Raw genomic sequence first — 24,894 nt, 5'->3', positions numbered from 1 at the left:
CTACTTCTTCTTGCCAAAGTTGCAGAAGTAATTGCTGTGGTAAATTCATCATTTTTTTAGCGTTGAACAGTGCCTACTCCCCTCTAAATGTTCTGTTTACTCTTACTACAATTGATGCAGTCTATGTGCCAGGGTGACTATAATAATTGCCAGCTTTGAGCCTAAAAGTATGTAAAGAAGCTGATGAGAAAGAATGAACTCAAGGCAAAGGAGACCTGGATAATCCCAATGCAGTTTCTATATCCTACTGCCATACAATGCACTAATCATAATAAAAACCTTGTGTGATAACGATATTTCTCTACGGAGGGTGCACAGCTGCCAGGATTTCAGATTGCTATGTGTGGCATTTTCATAATTTCAAGTAATGATAAGTGACATTTCAACAACTTTGAGTGACACTTTCTCAAGAGCAAAATCAAGCAATGAAGACGAGCGAAACATATCAGATATTACACCCATTTGCGCAATGAGAAACTCTAATAAGATCTTAAAACTGTTGCAAAGCACCAGAAATGGAAGGGCACACACATAGCCTAGGGGTCACAGCCCGGCCTCAGGCTGTAATTTATTTCAAAATACACACACTGAGTAGCATAAAAAAAAAACCACCCTCTATTTATTATTAACCTGAGACTGAGAGTAAGACGCACGGCTAGCCCAAGTAATTAATAGTATGGCACAATGTTTACTTTAATTAGGACAAATACCAGCCTTCACTCCCTGCGGCATTTACTGCAGTGCGACACAGCAGTTGAGCTGCTGCAGTGCTATATTGCTGCACTGACTCCACTGTTGTGACACTGGCCTGCCTCACAGTGACTGGAGTCAGCTGGTGTTGGTGGGCCTGGGGTAGAGTCGCATGGACAGGATGGCATCTTGCATATTTTCGAATACCGCTGGCCGTGGTGGCGTTAAGCGGACTCTGCTTAACCAAGGACTGCAGTTCACCAGACGATTATAGTTCTTCCTCATCCCCACCGCCCCGCGCGGTGTGAGCGGCAAGGTTGGAGAATCTGCGGAGTGCACTCTGATTTTTCCCAAATTTAAAAGAAAGCGCAGCCAAAACTTATGCCGCCTGCGGGGCGGCAGCTGGGCAGGACGAAACCGTGACTCACCCCCACCTGACCATAGCCTATAACTGTCTCACTCACAAAGTCAGAACTACTAGTCAAGTCATAATTGGGCACTGACTGTGACGTCAGTTATGCTTCTGTGTTGGACCCCCAGGAGAGAGTAGGGGAGTCTACAACTTACATACACTGACGCAGAGCTACAAGCTAAGCAGATTTTGAGCTAGCCCCCTTAGCTTGCCGGGAGCGCACACACTGTGCTACAGCAGCTCACAGTCTCGACTGTGCATTATAGCAGCGCTTTGCTTGACATCCCAGCAGCGCTATAATGTGTGATTCATGCATTTCAGTGCAGTGATAAGGACCACCACACTGAAATGTGTTAGACTAACACCTGATGAGTGGTACTTGGCAGGGCTGATAGTGTGATCCAAAGTATGATTTTAATCACTATCAGTAGCTCAAGTGATAATTCACTGGCTGTAGGATCAGTTTAATGAATGTTGGGGGCCGTCGTTTTTGATATGAGTCAGTATTTACCAAAGCAACGGTGCATGCTGCCCTTCAGAAATGGTCTATTAGATAAAGCAAGAATACATGTGCCAAGCAGAGACTACTTGCTTGACTGCATGCATATGCATGCTGAACCTATGCATGAACCCCGTCATATTGCATTTGCTGCTTGCATTTACACTTTGAGGGTATAGCAACGATGCTCCACTTACCTCAATATATATTCTGCAGTCCAAAGATTATGCTACTATGTTGTCTCTGAACTTTCCTATCTTCCTTGCTCCCTTCAGATTCTTGAATTTTCTTAAAATAGTACTCGTTTCGTGCTTCATTACTTAAATTTCAGGTTGGAAGTAGTAGCCTTAAATGAATAACTGAGCTAGCATCTCCATCAGGTCTGCTTGCAGAGTAGGTCAATCGTGTCTAACCCATGTCAGTCATATTAACTGCCATTTCAGCTTATAGATTGCTGGCTCCTCACAGTATAGATGTTGCTGTTGCCTAAATGGTTTTCATGACTCTCCAAACAGATTCTCTCCTGGGTAAAAAATACTAAAATCGAACTCCTCATGAATGCTGCCTTATTACAGTTCTAGCTGTAAGCCTCACCTTGTATATACTGTAGATCTTCAACTATCTGAACATCGGCATCTACGAATACCACTATCCATTGTATCTATGAATTCCTCCGTAACCATATCAAAATTGCTTTATGCTACAGTAAACACTGATAGAGGTTTTCAGCACGTCATCTTTGAATTTCTAGTTCCACAGTCCTCGAAACTGCCATGGATTTCCCATGTTGTGTATAATTTCCATATTAAGAAGCCATGAATGGCAGTGGTTTCGAAATGGGGTTATTCACACCGCTTTTATCAGCCAAAGCCCTGGCAGACAGCGATCCACAGCCTCCCTGGGTGCCCCTGCGCCACCAGCCACCATATCCGGCCAGCCACGGGTCCTTCAGACCCGCACTGTTAATGTAATCCTGGCCACGCTTACAAGTGGCCCTGAAGGACTGGCTGTTGACACAGGGCCGGCTCATCACACTCAATGTGCGAGCTGGGAATGCGGCTGCAAGTTGGAAGGGAATCCGTAGACGGCAAAGGGATATTGCCCGGGTGCCAATTTCTGCTATTTTTTAAATATTAGCATGATGTGAGGAGGACAGTTGCCAAAGGCGGAATGACGCCAAGTTTTAGTTTTTAAAACATATTAGGTTGAAGGAGAGTGCAGTAATGAAGGTAGCGGGGAACACCCATGTATTTATTGTACGTTGGGGAAAGAAGGTCACTGACAAGAGTAGTGTGGCCGCATAGCAACAGATATCCACCACGCAAGGCCAATATAACTCTAAATGCTTTGATGTACAAAAACTGAACTGCGAGTCCGTTGTATGATCATAATACCAGGGAAGGTTATCTTAACTATAAAAAAGCAAAATACACATGAAGAGAGTAATCTAAAATGTGCAGCAGACCCTAATATCCCCTAAAGCAGGAGGCTGCATGCTTAATTCACAGGATTCCAGGGCCTAGCGTTGGGAAAATGGGGCCAGCATACATCTCTCAGTTGCTCCCGTCTTGGTAGGGGCCGGCAGTTGACCATGAATTTACAGTGAGCCCTGCCTTTGTTGATGAATTCTTTTATGTGGAACAGAGGGGGTAGTAGAACTCTGCAAGTAGCAGTAGCTTCTTCCAGTCGCATTTTAAATTGTTTCATGTAAGACAACACCACATCTACAGATTAACAACATGCGTTGCTAACCACTTTTCACTTTCTAGTTGAGCAGTTAACAGGTAATTAACAGTGTTTGTCCTTTCATTAGTAACAAATCAAATCACTGGGCCGTTACAGGTGAGGAATGAAAAACCATTTCAGGTTCATATCCCCAGACATGTGGTGGCTGCAACCCATTGTCAGAGAATATTACCACCTCTGGATTACTCAAGCCTCTGAATCAAGGCACTGTGCTCACTGGCCTCTGTCGGCTAATCTCCGCCACACATGGCTTAAGAGTCTTGTACTGATAACTGAATGTATAGAATTTCTCTAAAGTGTCAAAGCGCTACTATCTTAACATTTTTTAAACGTTCACGCAGGTAGGGCATGTCAAAGATGTATTTATACCAACTCTAACCCGAGCTTGCATCAGAATGCCAAAACCTACTTTTGAGCATTATCTCTCACCAAACCTACTTTTGAGCATTATCTCTCACCCTCCTACCTTTAGGTTTAACTCACTCTACAATGAAAATAGGACTTGGTGTTATACCAATTCAATCAAAGCTAAAGACAGGTCAAATAGGTAATTTGCTATGCTTGAGTAGGTATCTAAAAGATGCTTAAGAGAAACCAACGCCGACCTGCAAGCAACAACAACATGAACACTATGGGAGGCTTTCAAAAGCACTTTATCATTTACCACATGACAAATGGTTGTTTTAGAGGAATCTGAACCTGCCCGTTGCTTGAGGTGCATGGGCTGTGAATCGGACATATAATGCTTCCTAGAGGATGTGAAAAAATAGATAGATGCAACAATGAGGCCCATGCGTTGACAGTGTAGAGAAATTCATGAATGTGGGGGACATCAAAACATTAACACGAAGTGCCAAAGGGGCAAACCAACATTAGTGAAGTACTGAGATGGGGCAAAGCTGGTTTAAACTAGATTGAGTTTAACAGGAGGTTAAAGAATATTTTATTCCAGGAAATGTCAGTAAATCTGTGATCCGTACCAGAGGATGATATCTCCAATGTGAGGTGTCCACAAGAAGTGGAGTCAAAGCAATGACACTATTTTACCAGCAGTTACTTTCTGATTCAAGTCTGATGTAGTATGGTATTTTCACAGTGCATGCTTCTGCAACAGTAAATCCCGTGGTAAGGTGGCAGTCCCTGCTTCTATGAAGCTGCCTTAGCAGCTTCCATATGGTATGGCCATGCTTGATTGTTTCCAGCCGACCTGCTGACACGTGCCACTGCCCCGCTCCAGTTCAGCAAATACCCACTGATCAGCAAACGTAGCTGTCATGGCGCTCCCGTAGACCTTCCAATGTATGTAAACCAGCAGCACTGTGGCATATGGGATGCCGGTCAAAGGTTTCCAAAGGGAGAGACAGAAATGCCATCATTGGAACCCTGCCAGTTTCCTTGCATGTAACCGCAGGTTTGGAGGAGATGGAGGCCTAGCGCTTTGCAATGCTTTACGGATCTGAGGAACAGAAAGAGGTAGGGGAAACACGCCTAAAAACTATCACTTCAGACATCTTCTCAGTTTCTGTAATCTGCCCTAGACCCCGAAAAAAATACTTCTATGATTCCAAAAAGAAGAAACAATCCTCCGACAGAGTAATATTAGATCATGCTAATGAGTAAATCTGCACCTTGAAATTGATGACCTTGCATGTACGTAGATTTACTTGCTTCAGGGATCAACAAAACTTTTCCAGGTTACACCGGCAATTCTGAGCTGGCCACAGACTTACGGGTGCACTGCTAGAAGTATCTAGTCATGTTTTTAACTTGTCTAAATGTATGTTACTTTCAAGAATACAAGATCAAATGTGCACATTTTTTCTTCTACATAAAGTATATATTTTCCAGTGGGGAAATCCCGAAGCCTTTTCTTCCTCCAACTGTGGGTGTGTTCCCTTTTGCATACCATGCGGGAAAGAGATACATTCCTGGCACTGAGAGGAGTAAATCACCATCCATTTGCAGGGTGGGGTGGGGTGGGGGTCAGAAAATGATATGTGGATGTGTGCAAACTTCCAGGGCGCGCCCACTTCTCTCCCACAAGACTAAATTGGTAAATGTACTTATGCGAAAACAGTCATCTGAGTTACTCAATTTTCCACTGCAAAACTAAGCTTTCAAAACAAATTCTCCACTCAAGGATTTCGGCTGCATTTTGCAGATGAGGTGCGCCTAGGGTCAGAATATCAGAAATGAGGGGTGTTTGCATCACCTGTTCGCCTGATGTGAACGGTAACTTCCATTAACAGACCTTGGGGTTATCCCAAGTCTCAAGGAGCGCCTGACAGGTTTTGACTTAAAAGAAGCTATTTGCAGCTGTAAGTTATAGTTAAACACACAGACAGCTTCAAGAATGAGGCTGCTTGAGTGTTACTGGCCTGGAGTACTGCTCCTCTGCTGGGAAAAGGCCAGCCCTGGATGCCTTCCAAAGGAATCAATCCGGAGTACTGCACTCGCAGGGAGGGGCGGGATATTTACCCAGGACACACCTTGTGCACGTCCCCTCCTGTGGCGGGGCTAGAGTTTGAAAGAGTGCGGTGCGGCACCGCAAGGATTATCTTCATTAGGTCCACGTGAACTTTATCAAAGTAACACCAGGGTGAACCTTTTCTTTAAAAGCCACGGAATAGAACAGAGATAAGGTACACTCACGTTTTGATTATGAAAACAAACATAACAGCAGAATGGAAGAACAATGCTCATCAGGCTGCTCAAGGTCACTCGTTTTTTTAAGTCGGTTTTTATTGGGAGGCTACAATGACATGCACACACCACACGGAAATCAAAAACACTATAAACAAACTGTGAAACAAAACGGCATTGGAAAGGGGCACTGGTACAAAAAAGATCAATCCGAGCCGCTTTAAGAATATGGCCCGGAATGGCTTCTGGGCTGGATCCGGCTTGGAATGTGGTTCGTACCTGGGAAAACCAGACGCCTCAAGATCCGAGCGCAGCTGTGCACGCAGCAGCCAAATAATGATCAATGTTTAACTTGCGCCTCACCTGTGCTCAGAGCAGCGACAGAATGTCCACACAGAAACAGCAAAAGATTCTAGCAGCAGCAGCAGGCCTGGGTGCCTGCATGTGTTTGCTTAGGGACTTGGCTGCATAGGTTAGACAGTTTGCTTGCGGTCTTGCACTCTAATCCGACAACAGAAAAGAAACATTTACTTTTCAGTGCGACTTTTTTCTTCTTCTAAGGATTGGCGTATTCTCTAGATTACTATGCATTTGTAAACCCCTCACAGGCAGGCGATTAGCCAGCCCACTGTCGATAACATCTGACAGAACACTGCAAAGGTGTCCTGCAGACTTAGGCATGAATACATGGTTTCAACATTAACTAAACAGCCTTAAAGGCACGTTCGTCTACTCCCAAGCATGGCTAAAAAAGAAAGTTCGACAAGAGTCCAGAGTGAGACAAAAGCGGCAGTCTAGACTTACTGAAATGCACACGGTTGGTTCGAACATAGAAGGAGGGCTTGGCTTTGACGGGATAGGCAGGGTTATTACCAGTATGAAAATGAGTGACTCACGTTCCTATCGTCATCCGAAACAATGTCCTCTGGGAATTAAAAAGCGTCAAGGTATTTCCCGAGTTCACAAACTATGGTTTTAAAAGGCATGTCGGGAGATGCACGGTCAAGCCGCAAACGCGTTTCACTAAAATCGCCTTTTGGCAAAGCTTTATCGGCAGATCTCACACCCAAGACAGAACACGTACACCCCGGTGGAAACAACATCAAAATGATACACAGGAAAAGGGCTACCAAACCAGCAGCAGTGTCACGCACCACACCATTATACACCCTACACTACAGGCAGCAGTGGACACATACCACGCCATCATGTGCACGCTGCCTCAATCACCCACTTGTACTGTAATACACAGAACAAATTTCACTCTGCATGAGCAAAGCACAACCAACCATACAATCCAAACAGCAAAAACCCACACAGCCCCTCGCACATCCATCAATGCACATAAGAGATTACAAAATGCCCAAGATCAGATTCATTTTAATTTCAGATTGATATACAAAAAAATACTTCTGAAATAAACTTCGATACTGCTATAGTCGCCCGACGAGGGCCTGGCACGTAGTTTTTTTCTTTTTTTTTTACAAACTAAGCACTGGCAGGAGAACAGATGGCGCATTCATAATAACACTGGATGTCTCGAACATAGTTGACTGTGCGCTCTCAGCTGCTGGTGTCTGTTGGTGTGTGCTCATGTGTTTTTATATCGGAGTCTGGGTCTGATTGTGGTATGCACGAGTGTGCCCTTCTGATGTTTGTTTTTGTAAATACGAACGTTTTGTAGGTGCAAGTGAAATTTGGGCCTGTGTGTCTGTGTCATTGTGTGATATGTGAAGGCATCTTCAGTTGTGTGACTTTGTTTTCAGTCGTGAATGCCGGCACGTGTCAGTACGTGTGTGTGACTGCGTTTTGAAAGTTTGTCTGTTTTTTACAAGAACGCAGCAACTGAAAGTCAGTTTCAGCACTAATAACTGCGAAGAATCCTTTTTCTGGCAACTCCCCCAAAAAATCAGAAAGGTCTGAAGATACACTCAATGGCTTTCTTTCTGTTAATACGTTTAAAACTATCCCCGGACATTCACGCTGCAAGATTAGACTCATCCGGGCCCGCAGGAGGTGCGATGCTCCTCCTTTCCGCCTTCTGCAGGAACAGGTACTGCGTCACTGACATGAACAGTACCATCCCGCATGATGAGTGGTCTACCTATGCGTCGTAGTGCGACACACCCACACATGGCAGGCGACACAGTAATGTGTCGCCACACAGAGTTTGGAAAGCTCGGAGGATCACGTTCGATTTGGATGACGGGAAATCACAACCGGAAACCATGGTGTCTTCTACGGTGTGTGCAGACCTAACGTGCAAAGACTTTTGGCAGGAGAAGGATCCTAATGAAAGCCATTTGTAGGCGAAGAGGTTTCATTCTCTTAAAAAAAATATACAAGTCTCAACCCCGACTCATTACCGATTGGCACGGGTTTTGAAATTGAGGCCATTGACGAGGTGCCAAAGATCTCGACATTTTATGGCAACTGCAAGCTATCTGCAGTTCTGGCTTCCAATTTTACTGTAATCCATCAGATTTCAATGACTACATAGGACACTAAATTAAACGGGTCAAGGCTTATTTTTGACATTAATAGCCTTGATTGTGATGCCTGTATGGACAAAGTATATTGCTAAATGGGTACATCTGAGTGTGTCACTCAAGTTGTGGTCCTAGAAGAGAACATGGTGGTTAGGATGCTAAATTCAGGGAAGTCCAGCTTCTTCTTTCTAGAGGAATGCAAACTAAGGAGCGCTGCGAAGAGTGTGCCAACATCAAACCAGATGTGCCGGCACTAGAATGCAGTCTTGTATAAACAAAACACTGGGTTCAATACTAATAGTGTGCACAATACAAGCGAACAAGCAAGTTTAGTTGTGGAATAAGAACTCACAACTGTGGATAACCAGAAAGAAATATGCTGAAGGCAGAGGAGGACACGCAGTGGTATCCAGTAGATAAACAAGCATGAGCCAGTGCCTGAAAACAGCAGCCTTCTCTCTAGATCCATCTTGTGGTCCCTGCACAACCAGCAGCAGTTTATCTTTCTGTCAAACAATGCATTTGTCCATGACCAATGTCCATTTACGACATACTTTTTGAATGGGAAGCTTATCGACGTTAAGACACCAGCAGGCCCTTCCGTTTTCTAAAGGCCACCATAGCCCGATCTTTCTACTACACCAAATAAAATGTAAATACTTATACTCACTATTATGTTTGAAAACTCGAATAGTTGCTCCGGAGAGTCTGGCGCCAAGAACGAGTGAGGTGTGGTTCAGCTCATCGCTTAAAATGAGACATCCCTGTAGAAATGAAAAAGAAGCAATAATCAGGATAAAAAAAGGAAAGGAATCCTGTGGCAAACATTTGTTTTCGCTTAAACAGTATTTGGTGTCTGAAACAATGATCGCCTGTAGGTAGCTCTCAGTTTCCAAGTTTCATGCAGGAGTGGCTCAACCATTACAGATGTTCTGCTAAGCATTCTACCCCTTTTGTGCTATTATAAAGCCAGGACCACGAGCCCCCGGATGTACAGAAAATCCTGGAATTTTCGAAATACATACTACATACCTGTGGACCAGATGCTACCAACAAAATGAGTCTCAAAGTTCTAAGATGTAATGTTGCCCCTTCTTTATGACACTCACTCCTTAACGCTTTTTAAAAACATGTTTACCTCTTGACGTTCTGCCAGTATTATGAATAAATAGATAACCAATCGCACATCAGTTGTTTCCCACCAGACTAAAATGACAATTTAAGGTGCTCCATTTGTCTAGTCGTGTGATGGTTCTTACTTTCTGTGACAATGTTAAAGTGATAACTCCAAAACAGTGGCACTTTGACCACATGACAGCGGCAGTAGTAGTTGAAGTGGGAGACAAGGAGCCACAAACGAAAAATTTATTTGCCTGCACTAACTATCTTTCTGGTGGATACTCCTCAACCTGCGGATTCCTCACCTATAGAACAACCCACTATATCAAACTAGATCTGGAAACTTCACTGCTGTCACATCACCAGTAGAGGCTGCTGGCTTTGGATGACGCCAGAAGTGATGTCAGGTCACGTCACCGAAGCTATATAGAAACCGCCCAACTTTGCCCTTGCTCAACAACTTTACCCCCTCCCCGGCACCACAACGTCAGTTTATATCCTTTTTTCCCCCAGCCTTCAAGGCAAGCAGACAGACAGACATTGACAGAGTAAACAAAATATAAATTGAGATCTCATTCAACTTTCCCTATTACATATCCATCAAAAGGAGAGGCAGGTGAGTTGGTGAAGAAAATGCAGGTAGATAAAATATCCACCAAAACGTTTGTTACAACAGGTAAGTAACTTATTCATCTGATGGATACTTCTACCTGAATATTTCTCTCCTGCAGAACAGATTCAAGAGCAATACCTTTCCCCTGGAGGGGACTGATGGATGGTTAGACAAGGAAATCCAACAAAACAGAACTGATTTGCAAGTAGCTGGGTTCAAACTGAGGAGGCATGGTGTGCAAAATAACGATGGAATAATGTGAGAAAAGGGAGTCTTTAGCTGGCAGAGTTAAGTGCCTTTGTCCAAATAGGGACCCTTGCTTTTAGTCAGGGTAAGGGGGATACACCTCTAAAATAACTCCTGCTCATTCCCTTGGTAGCTTGGCAGGAGCACACAGGCTTATCTCAGAAGCAGTGTGTAAAGTGGAGTGGTGTGGCTCACTGGTTAGAAGCGGCAGACCCGGAAGCAGAGGACGGCCCGGGACCAGGGTTCAATTCCCGACGCGGCAGGGTCGTGGACCAGGGTCAGCGGACTCGATAATTCTCACCTGGGTGCCTACTCTAACCAGGGATCACACTCGGCAACTCTGGGCATTAGCTTGCCTCATCTCCACAACGGCCTCCCCACATACGCCGGGGATGCCTGGTTTCACCTTGGAGATACCCAGTAGGGACCATCTCACAGGGAAAGCCAGGACGGGTTCCCCAGTGGTCTACAGCGCGGAGATACCCCACGTGGGGTGATTCAGGCGCTTTACAAGACATCATTACATTACATAAAGCATTTGTGAACACATACAGTATTACAATGAAAACACTACAAATGGAAACCACACCAGTTTAGAAAAATAACCAATCTTTATCTAAACTAAAACAAGACCAAACGACAAAAATCCACAATACAGTAAACAAATATGACTTTCAGATGGTAGAAATAGTTCAGTTCAAAGCAAAATGCAGATGAGACACTTTTCACACAAAGTACCTTGGATGCGTCACGCAAACAACAAAAATGGGCAGCAGGGAAGGTGATGCATTGGTTCCTTGCTCCGGGGGAGGTGATGCACTGGTTCCTTACTGCAGCGCAGGGGAGGTGATGCCTCGGTTCCTTACCAAAGAGGTGGTGATGCGTTGGTTTCTTACTGCTTGTGTAGGTGACGCGTCGGTTTCTTACTGCGTCCCCCAATGATGCAACAGACTTGACGCCTCGATGCCATGACGATCGGGACGATGCGTGGATTCTTGCAGCTGTACAGCAGGGTTTGCGTCAGAATCGGTGCAGTGATCTCGGACTTCAGAGATTGTTCCACTCAATGCGGCCGAAACACACGGATGCATCACGCTTCTGCAATATTGTATCGATTTCTCAGCGCCCAGCGGAAAACAGTTCTCTAGAGTTCCAAACCAACAGCAGGCACCTCTTGCAGGTCATAACTCCCAGCTAGGAAGTTCAGGGGAGCTGGTGGTGAAGTATTTGTGTCCCCGAGACTTCAGAACAGGGGGCAAGCTCAGTTTTAAGCCCCTGGAGATCTTTTCCTCAAGCAGATGACAAAGCAAACAGCAAAGCCTTTTCTCATTTTCTTGGCAGCAAGTAGCCACAGCAGGCCAACCCCAGACAGCAAACAGCACACGGGAAGTATTCCTCCTCAGCTTCTACGGCTTTTCTCCTTGGCAAAGGTTCCTCTTGATTTCCCAGAAGTGATCTAAAAGTCGGGGGTCTGGGCCTCTTTTTATACACAAAAATCCTTTGTTCTCTGGAGGCAGAGAGTGCCTGTACCCAACTAAAAACCTGTTCTGTCCTCACTGTTGAAGTTTCCTGGCAGGAGGTGGTTTCAGCCTTGTTGAAGGCAGACCAGGCCCATTCAGTTGAAAAGGAAATCTCCTCCTCCTCTAAATGCAGCCCAGGTCTATTCAGCCCAGCCCTGACTCCTCAGACTCCCCGGAGCCACTGCTACTCCCCAGCCCCTGTTATCCATAGCCAGACATGCAATACACAAACCTAGCAGAGGCACACTGGATGGTTAGGCAAGAAAAGACCTACTTTCTGAAAGTGGTATTTTCAAACACAGAACGTAAAAATCACCCTCACTAAAAAATGCATTTTAACATTCTGAGTTCAGGGATACTACACTTTATTTTCCTACCTTGTTCCCTGGGGTAGTTATGTTTCTAAGATGTTATAAACAAACTCCCCATTGTATCTTCCAGGTCAGGTGGCCTTCCAATAGTGAAAAACGAAATTGGCAGCAATTGACTATCAGGACATGCCACACACACCAGGGCATACACTTTTGCATACACTGCACCCTGCCCACAGGGGTACCTTGGGTCTACATTAGGGGTGACTAATATGTAAGAAAATAGAAGGATGGGGACTGGCAAGTGGGGGCACTTGGCAAGTCGACATGGCAAAACCAGACTGCAAACAGGCTCTGCAATGGCAGGCCAGAGTTACTTTTTAAAGGCTGCTTCTGTGGGTGCCACAAGCAGTGCTGCAGCCAACTAGCAGCATTTGATTTACAGGCCCTGGGAGCACACACAGTGCACTGTATTAGGGTCTGACTAGTAAATAAAAAAAATGGCAATCATGGAATCACCAATCTCCAACACAATTTACAAAGGGAGCACTTGCACTTTGGCACTGAACAGCGTCCAACACACAGCAAAAACGCAGGAGACAAAGGCAAAAAATACAGGGGAGACCCACGCCAATGTGGCTGAGATTAGTTCAAGCATTCAGTCCACCACTTTTTATATACTTTAGTATGCCCTTGGGGCGATCCAGATATTACTTAACCACCGCCTAGGATCCAACTGATGCAATTGCTCCTCCTCCTCAGAGAGATGAGGTGGAGTGTAAAAAGTTGGGAGGCCTAAGGTTTTACCTAGGTGGAAGGGGGGGTGGGGTCACCATTTCTGGTAGGGCAGCGGCCCTGGTCCGCAAGACTAACTTGTGGTAAAAAGATGTGAAAGGGGGGAAAAAGCTAAGAGCTGGTAACACGCTCAACCATTCGGCTAAAGTAATAGCCACCCAAAAACATTCTCAAGGGATAACTTTGCAGGGGCTGAAACGGACTGCCTATAATAAAAGTCAAAACCCAATTAAGGTCCCACTGGAACACAACAAATGAGGCCTATATTTGTCAACCCTTTTAAAAAACACATTACAATGGAGACATGAAAGGGGAAGGCTGGTCCAGCAAACGGCCCAGCCAAATACCCCTTGACTAGGTCTATCACACAACCCCTTTGAGCAAGGGTGAGTGCATACAGCGGGACCAGTGGCAACTTGGCCTGCAAGGAGTCCACATTGTCCGCACACCATTTGACAAAGTGCTCCATCTACTACAGTGAACAGACTTGGTGGAGGGGTGATGTGCCAACAAGATGATATCTACCATCTCTGGTGGCAGCAGAAAGGAACTCAGTTGTCCCGTTCAATTTCCAAGCATGAAGGTAAAGGCCTCGAAGACTGAGGAAGAGAACCATTCCCTCTGACTGGGAGAGACGGTTTGGCCTAAATGGCAGACACAGAGTGGGACATGTGCAGAAGTTCTGCATACCACACTCTCCTGGACAATTCAGGGCAATCAGGCTAACTTAGGCACTGTCTTGGTTGATTTTCCTCAGAAGCAGAGAAATCACAGGTCTGAGGGGCAACAGATAGTGCAGCTGAAAGTTTCACCTGAACTGAAACACGCTCCAGACACCCAAGGAGTGCCCCACTGGGCAAAGATGTCCTGGACTACCTTCAGTACGCCCGTTGTTGGCAAGATAATACTGGTTCAGGCTGTCGGGTCTGGCATTCAGAGACCATGCTAAGTGATTGCTGGTGACCCTGATCCCTCTGAGGTGTTCCCAAGACCAAAGTCTCAACGCTTACAAGCAAAAGAGGTGAGACCTTACTCCTCCTTGCTTGTTGATGTACCACATCGCTGTTGTGTTGTCCGTCAAGATCTGGATGGACTGATCTTGGTTAGAGAGAAGTAAAGTCTTGAGTGCCAGCCCAATTGCCCAAAGTTCCAACAGGTCGATGTGAAGAACCTGTTCTTCTGGAAATCAGAGGCCTCTGGATGGCCTACCCTAGGTGGAAGAATGCATCACTATTATAGTCACAGTCAGACGGGGGAGTAAAGACCATCTTGCAGGTCAGGTTCACCTTGTTCCTCCATCAAGCAACTTTGTTGCATCGCTGTAGGAAATTACGATGAAGTCTGATAGGTCTCCCCAGTAGAGCAGCCACTCTCTGTGGAGGCACCCCTGCAGGGAGCTCATATTCCAACGTGCGTGCATAACTAGAAGAGTGCAGGAAGGTAGTAGGCCTAGGAATCTTAGGACCCTTAGAACCAGGACTCTAATGCTTTGCTACAACAATGGGACCATTTTTTGGATGCTGGTGACCCTCAGAGATGGAGGGAAGGCACGGAAAAGGGTGGTGTCCAGTACCAATTTTATTAACTGGAGTCATTGGGAGGATCACAGGTAAGATTTGGTTTTGTTGATGGAAAAGTCCAGGTCAATCAGCAGGGAGGCTGTTGACTGCAGATAGCACGATAACACCCCTGGCGAACTGGCTTTGATCCATGACTGGGAAAATGGGTACGCCTGACCTGAGATGGGTCGCAACCACCGTCATCACCTTCATGAAGACTCGAGGTGCCAATGTTAAGTCAAAGGGGAGTACCAATTGGTAGTGTGTCGAACCCACCACAAATTGCAAGTATCCATCCGGTGCGACCACAGGATAGGGATGTGAAAACATGCATCCTGCAAGTTGTGTGACACCATCCAGTCCCTACGCTCCAATGCCAGCAACAATTGAGCTAGAGTCAGCATCTTGAACTTTCACTTCAAGAAGTAGTTGTTCAGATCTCCGAGGTTCAGGATCAGGCGCAGATTACCGTCCTTCATAGGCACCAAGAAGTAAAGTGCATAACATCCCTGACCCTTTTCCTGCCAATAGCTCCACAACTCCTGTCCGCAAGAGTGTTGCCCCTTATTTCTGCAGTACCATCAGGTGGTCAGGAGGGAAGGCAGTCAGGAGGGGAGGCAGAGAGTGGAGGGGAAACAGAAGGTGCTGCCTGAAGAAAGGGAAGCATTTAACCTTGTTCCATGATTTGAAACACCCACTGGTTGAAAGTAATGGCCTTCAAGGCCTGTAGAAAACAGGACACCTTCCTTCCCACAGGCACTGAATGGGAAGGAGGAAATCAAGTTTGTCTGCTTTCCAGGTGGCGCAGGAGAGGAGGAAGAGGATGAGGAGGGATGTTGGGTGGTTCCAAAGCTATTTCATCTCATTCTACCATGATAATGCCTAACAGGGGGCGTGGCTTGGCGCTGATGGAGTGAGCAGCAAACTTGCAAACACCGGTCGGCCAGCCGCCATCTGAAGCCATCATGACTCCCTGAGCGGAAATAAAGCCCCCACGGTACACCCCCACACTAGTGCAAGGGGATCAGCATTTCCTACATAATCAGAAACCCCGGACGAATGGCCGAAATTGGCAAAAAAGGAGGAAATAGATTGTGGCCGCCAGGCGAGCCAAGATGGCGGCGCCCAGTGAGAGGTGACGGGGTGGGGCGGGGAGGATAACCACGACTGAGCCGCTACAGCTGGCAGCAGCGGGTGCCCCCCTCCCCTTCCTCGCACCACTGCTAGATCTTGATTGTGCTCAGAGACTCCCCCAGAAGCTACGCCGGAGGGGAAGAGCAGGAGCCGCTGTGGACTTGATTGAGTTTACATGTGGCAAGCCTGGGTGCGGTGACTGATGGCGGTGGGAAAAGCGGAGACGGCGGCCTAACAGAACGGAACTGGCCCTACGAGGTGAGAGGGAAGCGGTGACATGAGGTGGAGGGTAGTGTGAACAGTGTCAGGCAGCCAGAAGGCAAAAGGTACAGAGCCCCCCCCCCCCCCCTTGGAACACTGGAGGATGGGAGTGAACGGGTGCGACCAAGCTGGGGGACAGAAAAGGGAGACCCAACCTGTGATACCTAAGGCCTGCTAGTCCTCCAGGGGCCCGAGACAGAAGGCCATAGCGCGAGACCTGAGGAGGACAACCAGGGCCAATGAGGAGACCCGCCCTTCCCCCCCACCCAACCACCCCCCCCCCCAGGTGGGAGCACAGCGAGCAGCAGCTAGGGCACTAAGGCCTACAGGAACACGACGCGGGCTTGCAGGCCTGAGTGTTAGGCCAGATCTAGGCGAGTGGGCCTCGCAGTGCCAGACCAGCTGGCAGATGGGCCCAGGGAAGGACACGGACCCAACGGAGGATAGCTGGGGAAGACGCAGGATAACCGGACCCCCCCAACCCCCCAGCCGGGCCGACTCCCCGAGAGCTGAGCATGCATGACCACAGTGGGCAAGCAGGGCCTGTACATCACGCAGGCTTGAACCCCCTAACAGGCAGGTACACCACGGAGCGCATTGGAGCTACAAGGCGTACCTGAGGGAGTGAGCGAATAGACGGGGAACCTGTGGGAGGCGGACGTGGCTGATCTGGGAGCGCCCTGGGAGCAAACACAGCACCTGAAGCACCACTGAACAAGAATGCACCATGGGGAAGGTCCCCAAGAAGAAGGACAGGGAAGAGGGCCCAATGGATAGGCCGATGGAGGAGAGGGGGACGGCTCAACCACAGGCAGAAAACCCCAGAGACACCCCATTGCAGGACATACTGCACGCCATCACCTCATCCAGTGAGCGACTGGAAAGTAGAATAGACTCTTTGGGCCTGGATCTGGGTCTACTCAGAGAGGACCACAAAACATTGGCGGACCGCGTCAAGCAAACAGAGGGCCAACTCTCTGACACACTGCCGGACATGGTAGCCATGAAGCAGCGCCTAAAAGTGCCCGAGACAAAAGTAAGAACATTGGAATCCCGAGCCGAAGACACCTAAAACAGGTCGCGATGGAGCAACCTCAATCATCGGCCTGCCGGAGAAAATAGAAGGCTGCAATATGCTAGCCTACCTGGAGAAGTGGCTGCGAGAGGAGGAGGTGCCGGAAGGCCTATTAAACTTCTTCGCCCTTGAGCGGGCACGAGTCCCGGCGAAACCACCCATACCTGGAGCACCTCCGCGGGTGATAATAGCGAATTTGCTCCACTTTAGAGAAAGGGACCACATCTTTACTCAAGCACGCCTCAAAGGAAACAGAGGGGGACAACTCGGTGCTGAGAATCTTCCCAGACTTCTCCAGAGAAGCCCAACAGCAAAGAGGGTCATATCGAGAAGTGAAGCAGAGGTTGCAGCAATTGAACTACAAATATGCAACGCAATATCTGGCCATGCTACGAGTCACCACAGCAAAGGTCACGGAGTTCAAGACCTCGCAGGAGGCAGCCGACTGGCTAGAGAAACACGAAGAGATGGTGCCACTAAGAAAGCCGGAGAGGAGGAGAAGGAGAGAGAATCGGTCTAGTGGTCGGCGGACCGTGAGAGAGAACCTAGCATCAACACAGGAAAAGGCGCAGCTCGAACGTCAGAACGCAATGCAGGTGGTGTCGCTGTTCAGCAGCAAGGATGGAAGTCACGTACCCCCTGAGGGCAATGAGACAGCATCGGACTCCGGCACGGGACAGGGTTCCAGCGAATCTGAGACACAGAGTGGTGCTCCCAGAAGTAACACAACAGACGGCGGACGACATCGCCTAGCTGAGGAGACCGTGGGTCTTCACGAGAGGAGGTCTGGAATGGAGCAAGACACGCCTGATCCAGCAGTGAGGTACAGGGACTGTTGGTGGGGGAGGGGGCAGTGTGGGGGTTCCATTGGGACAATGGAATTAGGACGCGGCTGCCGAGACTGGGAGAGCGGCGGACGAGCAGCCTTTCCCTTTGTGATTGATTGACCAAACTGCAAGCAGTCACTTGTGGACCTTCTAATTGTAGTTTGAATGGGGGGGTGTTTTCCTGCCTATCCTGGGGAGTGGAAGTTGGGGGAAGTGTTTGATGTTGAGATGGGGGAGAGGGGGGGGACACACTGAGTTGCAGCACACAGGGAACCGTGTGGGATTGAGTGGGGTGATCAAACAGGCGGCACAGCCTACGGAGGGAGGTGGTTGGTGCTTCATAATATACCCTAGTGGCTGATAAGCAACAGTACAAATGTATTACTTGGAATGTTAGGGGTATGTATACAATGTCGAAACGCTACAGAATCCTTTCTTATATCCGGCGGCGGGGAGCCCAGATAGCCCTGCTGCAGGAGACTCACCTCACACAGAAAGAAGGAGAAAGAAGGACAAGCCTTGCAGAGGCGATGGAGGGGCCAGCTCTTTTACACTACCTGCTCAGCTTATGCGTGGGGTGCTAATATGTATACAGGCGGGGGTTTCATCTCAAGTGACAGATTCTGTGGTAGATCCGAAGGGTCGCTTTGTAGCCAAAAAGGGATGGCTAGAGGGCTAGGACATAAGTATAATTAGCATCTATGCCCCTAATGTAGAACAGGCAGCCTTTTTCACAAGGCTGAATCACAGCTTACTGCCTTACCTAACAGGCACTACCCTAATAGGGGGCGACTTTAACAGTGTGAACGATGTACACCTAGACCAATCCCATCCACCACTTCAAAATTCTCAAGCAGCGTGTGCCTCACACGCATTCACTACCTGGAGACAGAGCTGGGGACTGATAGACACCTGGAGGACCTTACGTCCCCAAAATAGAGACGACACCTACTTCTCAGTGGTCCACGAGGTGCATGTGCTATTAGACGCCTTTTTAATCTCAGTAGACACAACGCCAAGTTCTGGCCGCGGAATACCTTGCATGAACAATATCCGATCACAACCCACTCGTCCTTTCCTTGAAATGGGTACACCCTCTGCCAGCGATCCCCATGTGGCGGCTCCGTCAGGATACCCTGGAGGACAAGGTCTTCCAGGAAGAGATCAGGGAAAAAATAGCGCACAACTTTGCGGCCAATGAGGGGACGGCCTCTTCGACGAATGCAGAGTGGGACGCCTTCAAAGTGGTCCTGAGAGGCTAGTATATAAAGCGCACCATTGGGGTTAGGCATGTCCTCATGAGAGTAGTAGCAGGGGCATAGGCAACCCTTGGGGGACGCCGGCGCCGGGAAACCCTTTGTGGGTAGCTGTGCGCCTTACAAATGCTATAAAATAAATAAATAAATAAAATAAAATTGGGGGACTAGAATGTTGAAAGCCAGGACACCCAGAGCTTCAACCGGCACTTTTAGAGGCCAAGGAGGAAGTGGCAAAGCAGACACAGAGGCTTAGATGCTTTGACTACAACTAATATTTAAAGCGCATGAGTGCTGAGCGGATCAAATCGGGGTCACTCCTGGCGTGGCTGGCAAACCCGATGGGTAGGAGCTCGCCCTTAGTTGAAATTGAGGATGAGGAAGGGATCAGGCATTACACGCAGGCAGTGATCAATGAGGTCTTCGCCCGTTATTACACTAAATTGTACAGGAAATCACAAGACGATTATACCACAGATGCTCAGGAATACCTCGCTGACCTACGGATGGTGTGGCTGACTCCAGAGGAGGCGGAGGAGCTGGGTATGGATGATACGCAATGGGAGGTGCGAGTCGCCATTAGGGGTATGGCTAGGAATAAAACCCTGGGTACAGAGGGCCTGCCAGCCGAGTTCAACACAACCTATTCGGAAGAGTTGACACCCCCAACTGGTCACAATGTACCAGGAGGCCCGGGAAACTGGGTTGCTCCCGGAGAGCGCTAGGGAGGCCCTTATTGTACCAGTGCCCAAGCCTGGGAAAGAACCACACGGCATATAGACCACTATCCATATTAAACATGGATTACAAAATTCTGAGCAAAATTCTTGCGATGTGTCTTCTCCCCATATGCCAGTGCTGGTCCACGCAGACCAGGCAAGGTTCATCCTGGGCCGATACTTTTTGCCTCTTTCACATCATTATTTACATTGACTTGATTCTCTTTAGTGTGTGCCTAGGCGTTTGCTTTCCATCCGGGGCGGCGCAAGGCCATAAACATCAGACGACTCCTGGCTGTAATGAGCTCTGAAGGGTACGACAAGCGGGAGGTTGCAGTGTTTGCAGTGGACATTGGGAAGGCCTTTGACAGACTGGAGTGGCCCTATCTCTATGAAGTCCTTGTTAAGATGGGTCTGGGGGAAGGTTTTCTGGCGTTAGTACAGCTACTGTACACGTCCCCCATGGCCCGAGTACCATCTCACCCAGACCATCTCACCCAGACCATCTCACCCAGGCAGGGAGTGGAGAGAGGCACGAGGCAGGGATGCCCCCTCTCCCCGCTCCTGTCTGCACTGGCCATGGAGCCCCTGGCGTGCAGGGCCAGGAGCAGACAGAACTTGAGTGGCCTGGGGGTAGGTGTGGAGCAGCACTTTGTAGCTTTGTACGCGGATGACCTCTTACTATTCCTCAGCAATATGGCGGATGAATTGAGAGGAGGAAAGAACACGCTGGCCTGATTTGGCTCCGTGTCTGGCCTCAAAGTTAACTGGGGAAAATCTAGTTTATAACCTCTGCTTCCCAACACCCCCGCCGCCACCCGAACTGGAGCACCTGACCTGGGAGCCTGGTTGCCTGCAATACCTGGGAGTCAAAATATACCACGGGCAGGCAGATTTACTAGAAGGCAATGTGGGTAGAGTGATTAGAGCAGTGAAGACTGCAATGGATTTTGGGGGGAAGCTACCATTGTCTATGGCTGGGCGGGGAGCAGTTCTGAAGAAGATAGCACTTCCGCGCCTATTGTACTACTTTGGTGCGTTCCCAGTGTGGATCCCACGGGCAGCATTTAAAGATCTTGACTCAGCAATCACATCCTTCCTCTGGGGGGCGGGATGTAGGAGAGTAGCTTTGACATCCTTGCGGCGCTCCACAGCAGAGGGGGACCTAGCAGTCCCTGACTTTGAGGGCTACTACATTGCTGCTCAACTGTACTGGCTGATCCAGTGATTGGCGGGAGATCAGGACGGGACCGGTACCTAGCCACCACAGACACTGCAACCCTCGTGAAAATCCTGATGCGAGTTCGGCGGAACATGTCTGACGACACAATAGAGAACAAGGTGGTGGTGTGCTGTTGGGCTAGGTACCCGAGACGAGTAGGCGTCAAGACCCCCTATTCCCCAGATATACCCATCACGCTGATTCGCTATCTGCAACAAGGAGAGTCCTGGGCAGGGCTAGAGGATTGGGTAGTGGCAGGACTGAAAGTGATGGGGAACCTGTACCTGGATTCCACACTACTAGCATTTGACGAGCTAAAAGCTGCATTTGACTTGACGGGAGGCCACTTTCTGAAACATGGGGCCCTCACTAGAAGGATTGGACGCCAGCGGGAGGTACAGAGCTGAGGGCACTAGCAGGGTGCAGGTATGTGGCGCTGTCTGCTGGGAGAATTAAGACAGTGTCTTGCATTTGCAAGGCTATGAGACAAGACATGCGGCAGCTGCTAGAGCGCTTGCGATTACAATGTGAGGAAGACTTTGGTAAGCAGATACCGGAGGCAAAGTGGGACAGGATTCTAGAGCGAACTCCAAAGGCATCCAGAAATGTGCGTTTTAAACTGATTCACTTTTACGTACTGCATAGAGCATACCTCACCCAGTCTCGCATCAGGAGATACTTTGACACGGACACGGCAGCATGTCCACGATGTGGAGCAAGGGAGGCACACATACTAGACATGTTCTGGAGCTGCCCTGCGCTACAACCCTTTTGGAAAAAAGTAGGACAATTAGTAGGCGATCTCATAGATAAAGAGCTCCCGCCCACTCCAGAGCTCTTCCTGTTCGGATGGTTTCTCCATACGGCCAAGAAGAGGACAACTGGAAAGCTCTAGTACTTGGCCTATATGTTGCCTAAAAGAGAGATAGCCAGAAACTGGAAGACACAGGGAGGGCCCATGATTGTTTCTTGGACAAAAGAACTTGAGAAATGGGCAGGAGCGGAAGGCGGGTTATTGCTCAGGGAAGCTAGCAGGGGGTACAATAGACAGGAGGAAGGACTGGTGCGTGAGCTGTTTTGACTAACATTGTGACACACACTGAAACCAGAAGCCCAACCTACAGGAACCTAATAACATGCAGAGATTGCAAATATCTACTCAAGCGCAACTCAAGGTGGGGGGTGGGGTGGTGGGGGGGGGGCGGGAAGACATTTGTTGCATGGGAATGTTATGTTCAGCATGCCAGAGTGTGATGATCGGGTGTAATACATGCAACACGAGCTGGTTATGACAGGAACAGTGAACATTTTTTAACTGTGTATTGTTTAGAACTTGAAAACCAATAAAATTTGGTTGGAAAAAATGATAATGCCTAACTGACAGATTGGGCTGCTGATATTGTGGTCGCTGGCAAATAGTGAAGTCCTTCGAGAATCCATGAAAATCCCCAAACTGGCGAAAATATCTCAAGGGGCTGGCAGTGGTAGTCCTAGTAAACGAGCTGTAGTTTTACTGGTCTTAAACTGTTCTCCAGTGCCGAGTTGACCTTATTACCAAATAACCCTGTCCCATCAAAGGGTAGATCCATCAGGTTAGTTTGGATATCCTGTGAAAAGTGAAAACGCACAGAGCCAGGCATGACGTAGGGAAGGGATGGAAGTGCTCATAGCCTAGGCCACTGAGTCCACTGTGTCAAACCAGAATTTATACTATGTCTGCAGGTGTTCTGGCAATTATGTACTTCTTGGTAATATGCTCTCACATCTTCCAGAACATAAAGCACCATCAGCGTCATATCCCACAAAGCATAGGTGTATTGTGTGAGGAGGGGGTTGGTGTTGATGGACTTCACTGCAATGTTCACTGTGGGGAAGGCCTTCTTACCCCGGGCTTTCAGATGCTTCGGTTCCCTGTCCCAAGGTACTGTTGGTAACGTTCCCCCTATTTGACCTGATAAGCAGGTAGCCTGTATCACCAGACTTTGATCTGGTGGGAAGAGCAAGTCACTGGGCCTGGGCAATAGCGTGCATGTGCTGAAGAGGACGTATCCCATGCTGCCATGACTTGATCCAGAAGAGCATGATTCAATTCTAATGGCACAAGGACTTAATTGAGGACATTTGTCATGGAAGCTGTAGATCTATACCTTCACAGCCTTCCGCACCACTTTATGTAAGGACATGACCTCCGGCGTTGGTGAACCAGTGGGAGACACCATAGCTAGTTCATGGGAGGTGTCCAGACACTGACGTAAGACAGACCTTGGAAGTCTTGCCCTTGATCCAGGTGCCCACCAGTATCTCCATCATTGTAAAGATCCACAGCATCAGAGTCAATCCAGATTATGTCATGGAGTCTGTGCCTGTACTTCTCTTCAATCAGATCTTAGGCATGACTACGGGAACTGCTCTGTAGAACACCTCTGGGGACAATGGAATTGTGTCCAGTGCCATAGGTGCAGGCAGAGGTGGAGGTGAGGGGGGTGCTGGTGGGAGCGGAGCCATCCAAAGCATTAAAGGTTGCGGTGCCATGTAGCAGAGCGCTAGGTCACTATGGAGTCTGTTTTGAATCAGACAGGACAGTGGCAAATGGTGTTGGGTCCATTGGCATAAAAATCTGGTTGCCAAATAGATTTGCGGGGCCCAACGAGAAACCAGGCAGTATTGATGCTCTTGTGAAAATGGAATACATCACAATCAAGAATGCTGATGGATAAAGGGAGATGATGGGCCTTGCGCCAAGGTATCCTGGGATGCTGGAGGTCGATCAGTCAGGTCCAGTACAGTCACCGCAGTGTGGCTGCTTGGAGAAGGAACCAGAGGAATCTAGACAACACACTCCACCGCCAAGGACTATTGTCCAATGGAAGATGGAGTGACTAAGAGACCTACCTCTAGAGTACTGTTAGTGCTTATTTCCCCCCCTCAGCAGAGGAAGAAAGTGACCTGGAGTGAGTTCTAGAGCGTTATCAACTTCTCAATTCATCTCTTGCCCTGGCCATAAAGAGCTTCACTCCCTGCTCCTTATCACCTTAGGGTGCATGCTGTGAATTGAAGTACATGCTATGGTCCAACCCCAAGCACTAGAAGAGATTGTGTGGGGGTCTGTCCCTCAAAATCCCTACATGGATTAAACCCTGATTTCTTGAGAGGACATAATGTTGGGCAAAATAATTTGAGGAAAACACTCTTCAGAGAGAGAGCGAGGGGGAGGGCTCAGGGTCTGCATCAAAGATGTGGAAAAAAGGGAACAGACATGGTTCCACCAGGATGGGCCCTATAAGCTTGGGGACATTACCTGATGCTACTTCCTACATCATCCAAAGCCAGCATCTCCTATCAGTGACGTAAAGCTTTGAAGTTTCCAGATCCAGTGTGAAACCTGGGGTTGTTATACAGGTCAGAAATCTACATGTAGAAGTATCCATCAGAATTCTTTTTTTTTCCTTTTTTTTATTTTTAGGTTGCGCCTGGGCAGCGCATGCGCTGCTCTGCAAGGCATGCTGTATTCAGGTATGGACTTGAAGCTCTGCCTACTCTCCGCCCATCTTTTCAATTAGCTCCCGTTACTGTTCTTTCTAAATGGTTTCTTCTGATTCGTTAACAGGCTTGTTAGTCCCTTCTTTGTAACGCCCTGTCTGCATTAGTAACCTCCCATGAGGACTGAACTTTACTTGTGTGGTTACACAGTATGTTTATTTAGTCTGTGAGCACTATTTCCATTAATTATTTTGTCCTACTGTAGACACAACAAGCTT

At 48.0% G+C, this 24,894-nt stretch overlaps 1 protein-coding gene across 1 annotated transcript in view; it reads right to left on the bottom strand.

Moving 5' to 3' along the window:
- The window catches only part of SPTLC3 (serine palmitoyltransferase long chain base subunit 3), a 748,918-nt gene that overhangs the window by 287,714 nt on the left and 436,310 nt on the right, over window positions 1-24,894 (bottom strand). The window contains exon 6 of the mRNA XM_086927721.1: window positions 9,150-9,243. Coding sequence (XP_086783847.1) covers window positions 9,150-9,243 — 94 coding nt within the window. The remainder of the gene's footprint in view (window positions 1-9,149; window positions 9,244-24,894) is intronic.

The sequence above is a fragment of the Lissotriton vulgaris genome, chromosome 6 (assembly GCF_964263255.1).
Source record: "Lissotriton vulgaris chromosome 6, aLisVul1.2, whole genome shotgun sequence".
Classification (NCBI taxonomy): Eukaryota; Metazoa; Chordata; class Amphibia; order Caudata; family Salamandridae; genus Lissotriton; species Lissotriton vulgaris.
This window is presented reverse-complemented; position numbering and strand designations above follow the sequence as displayed.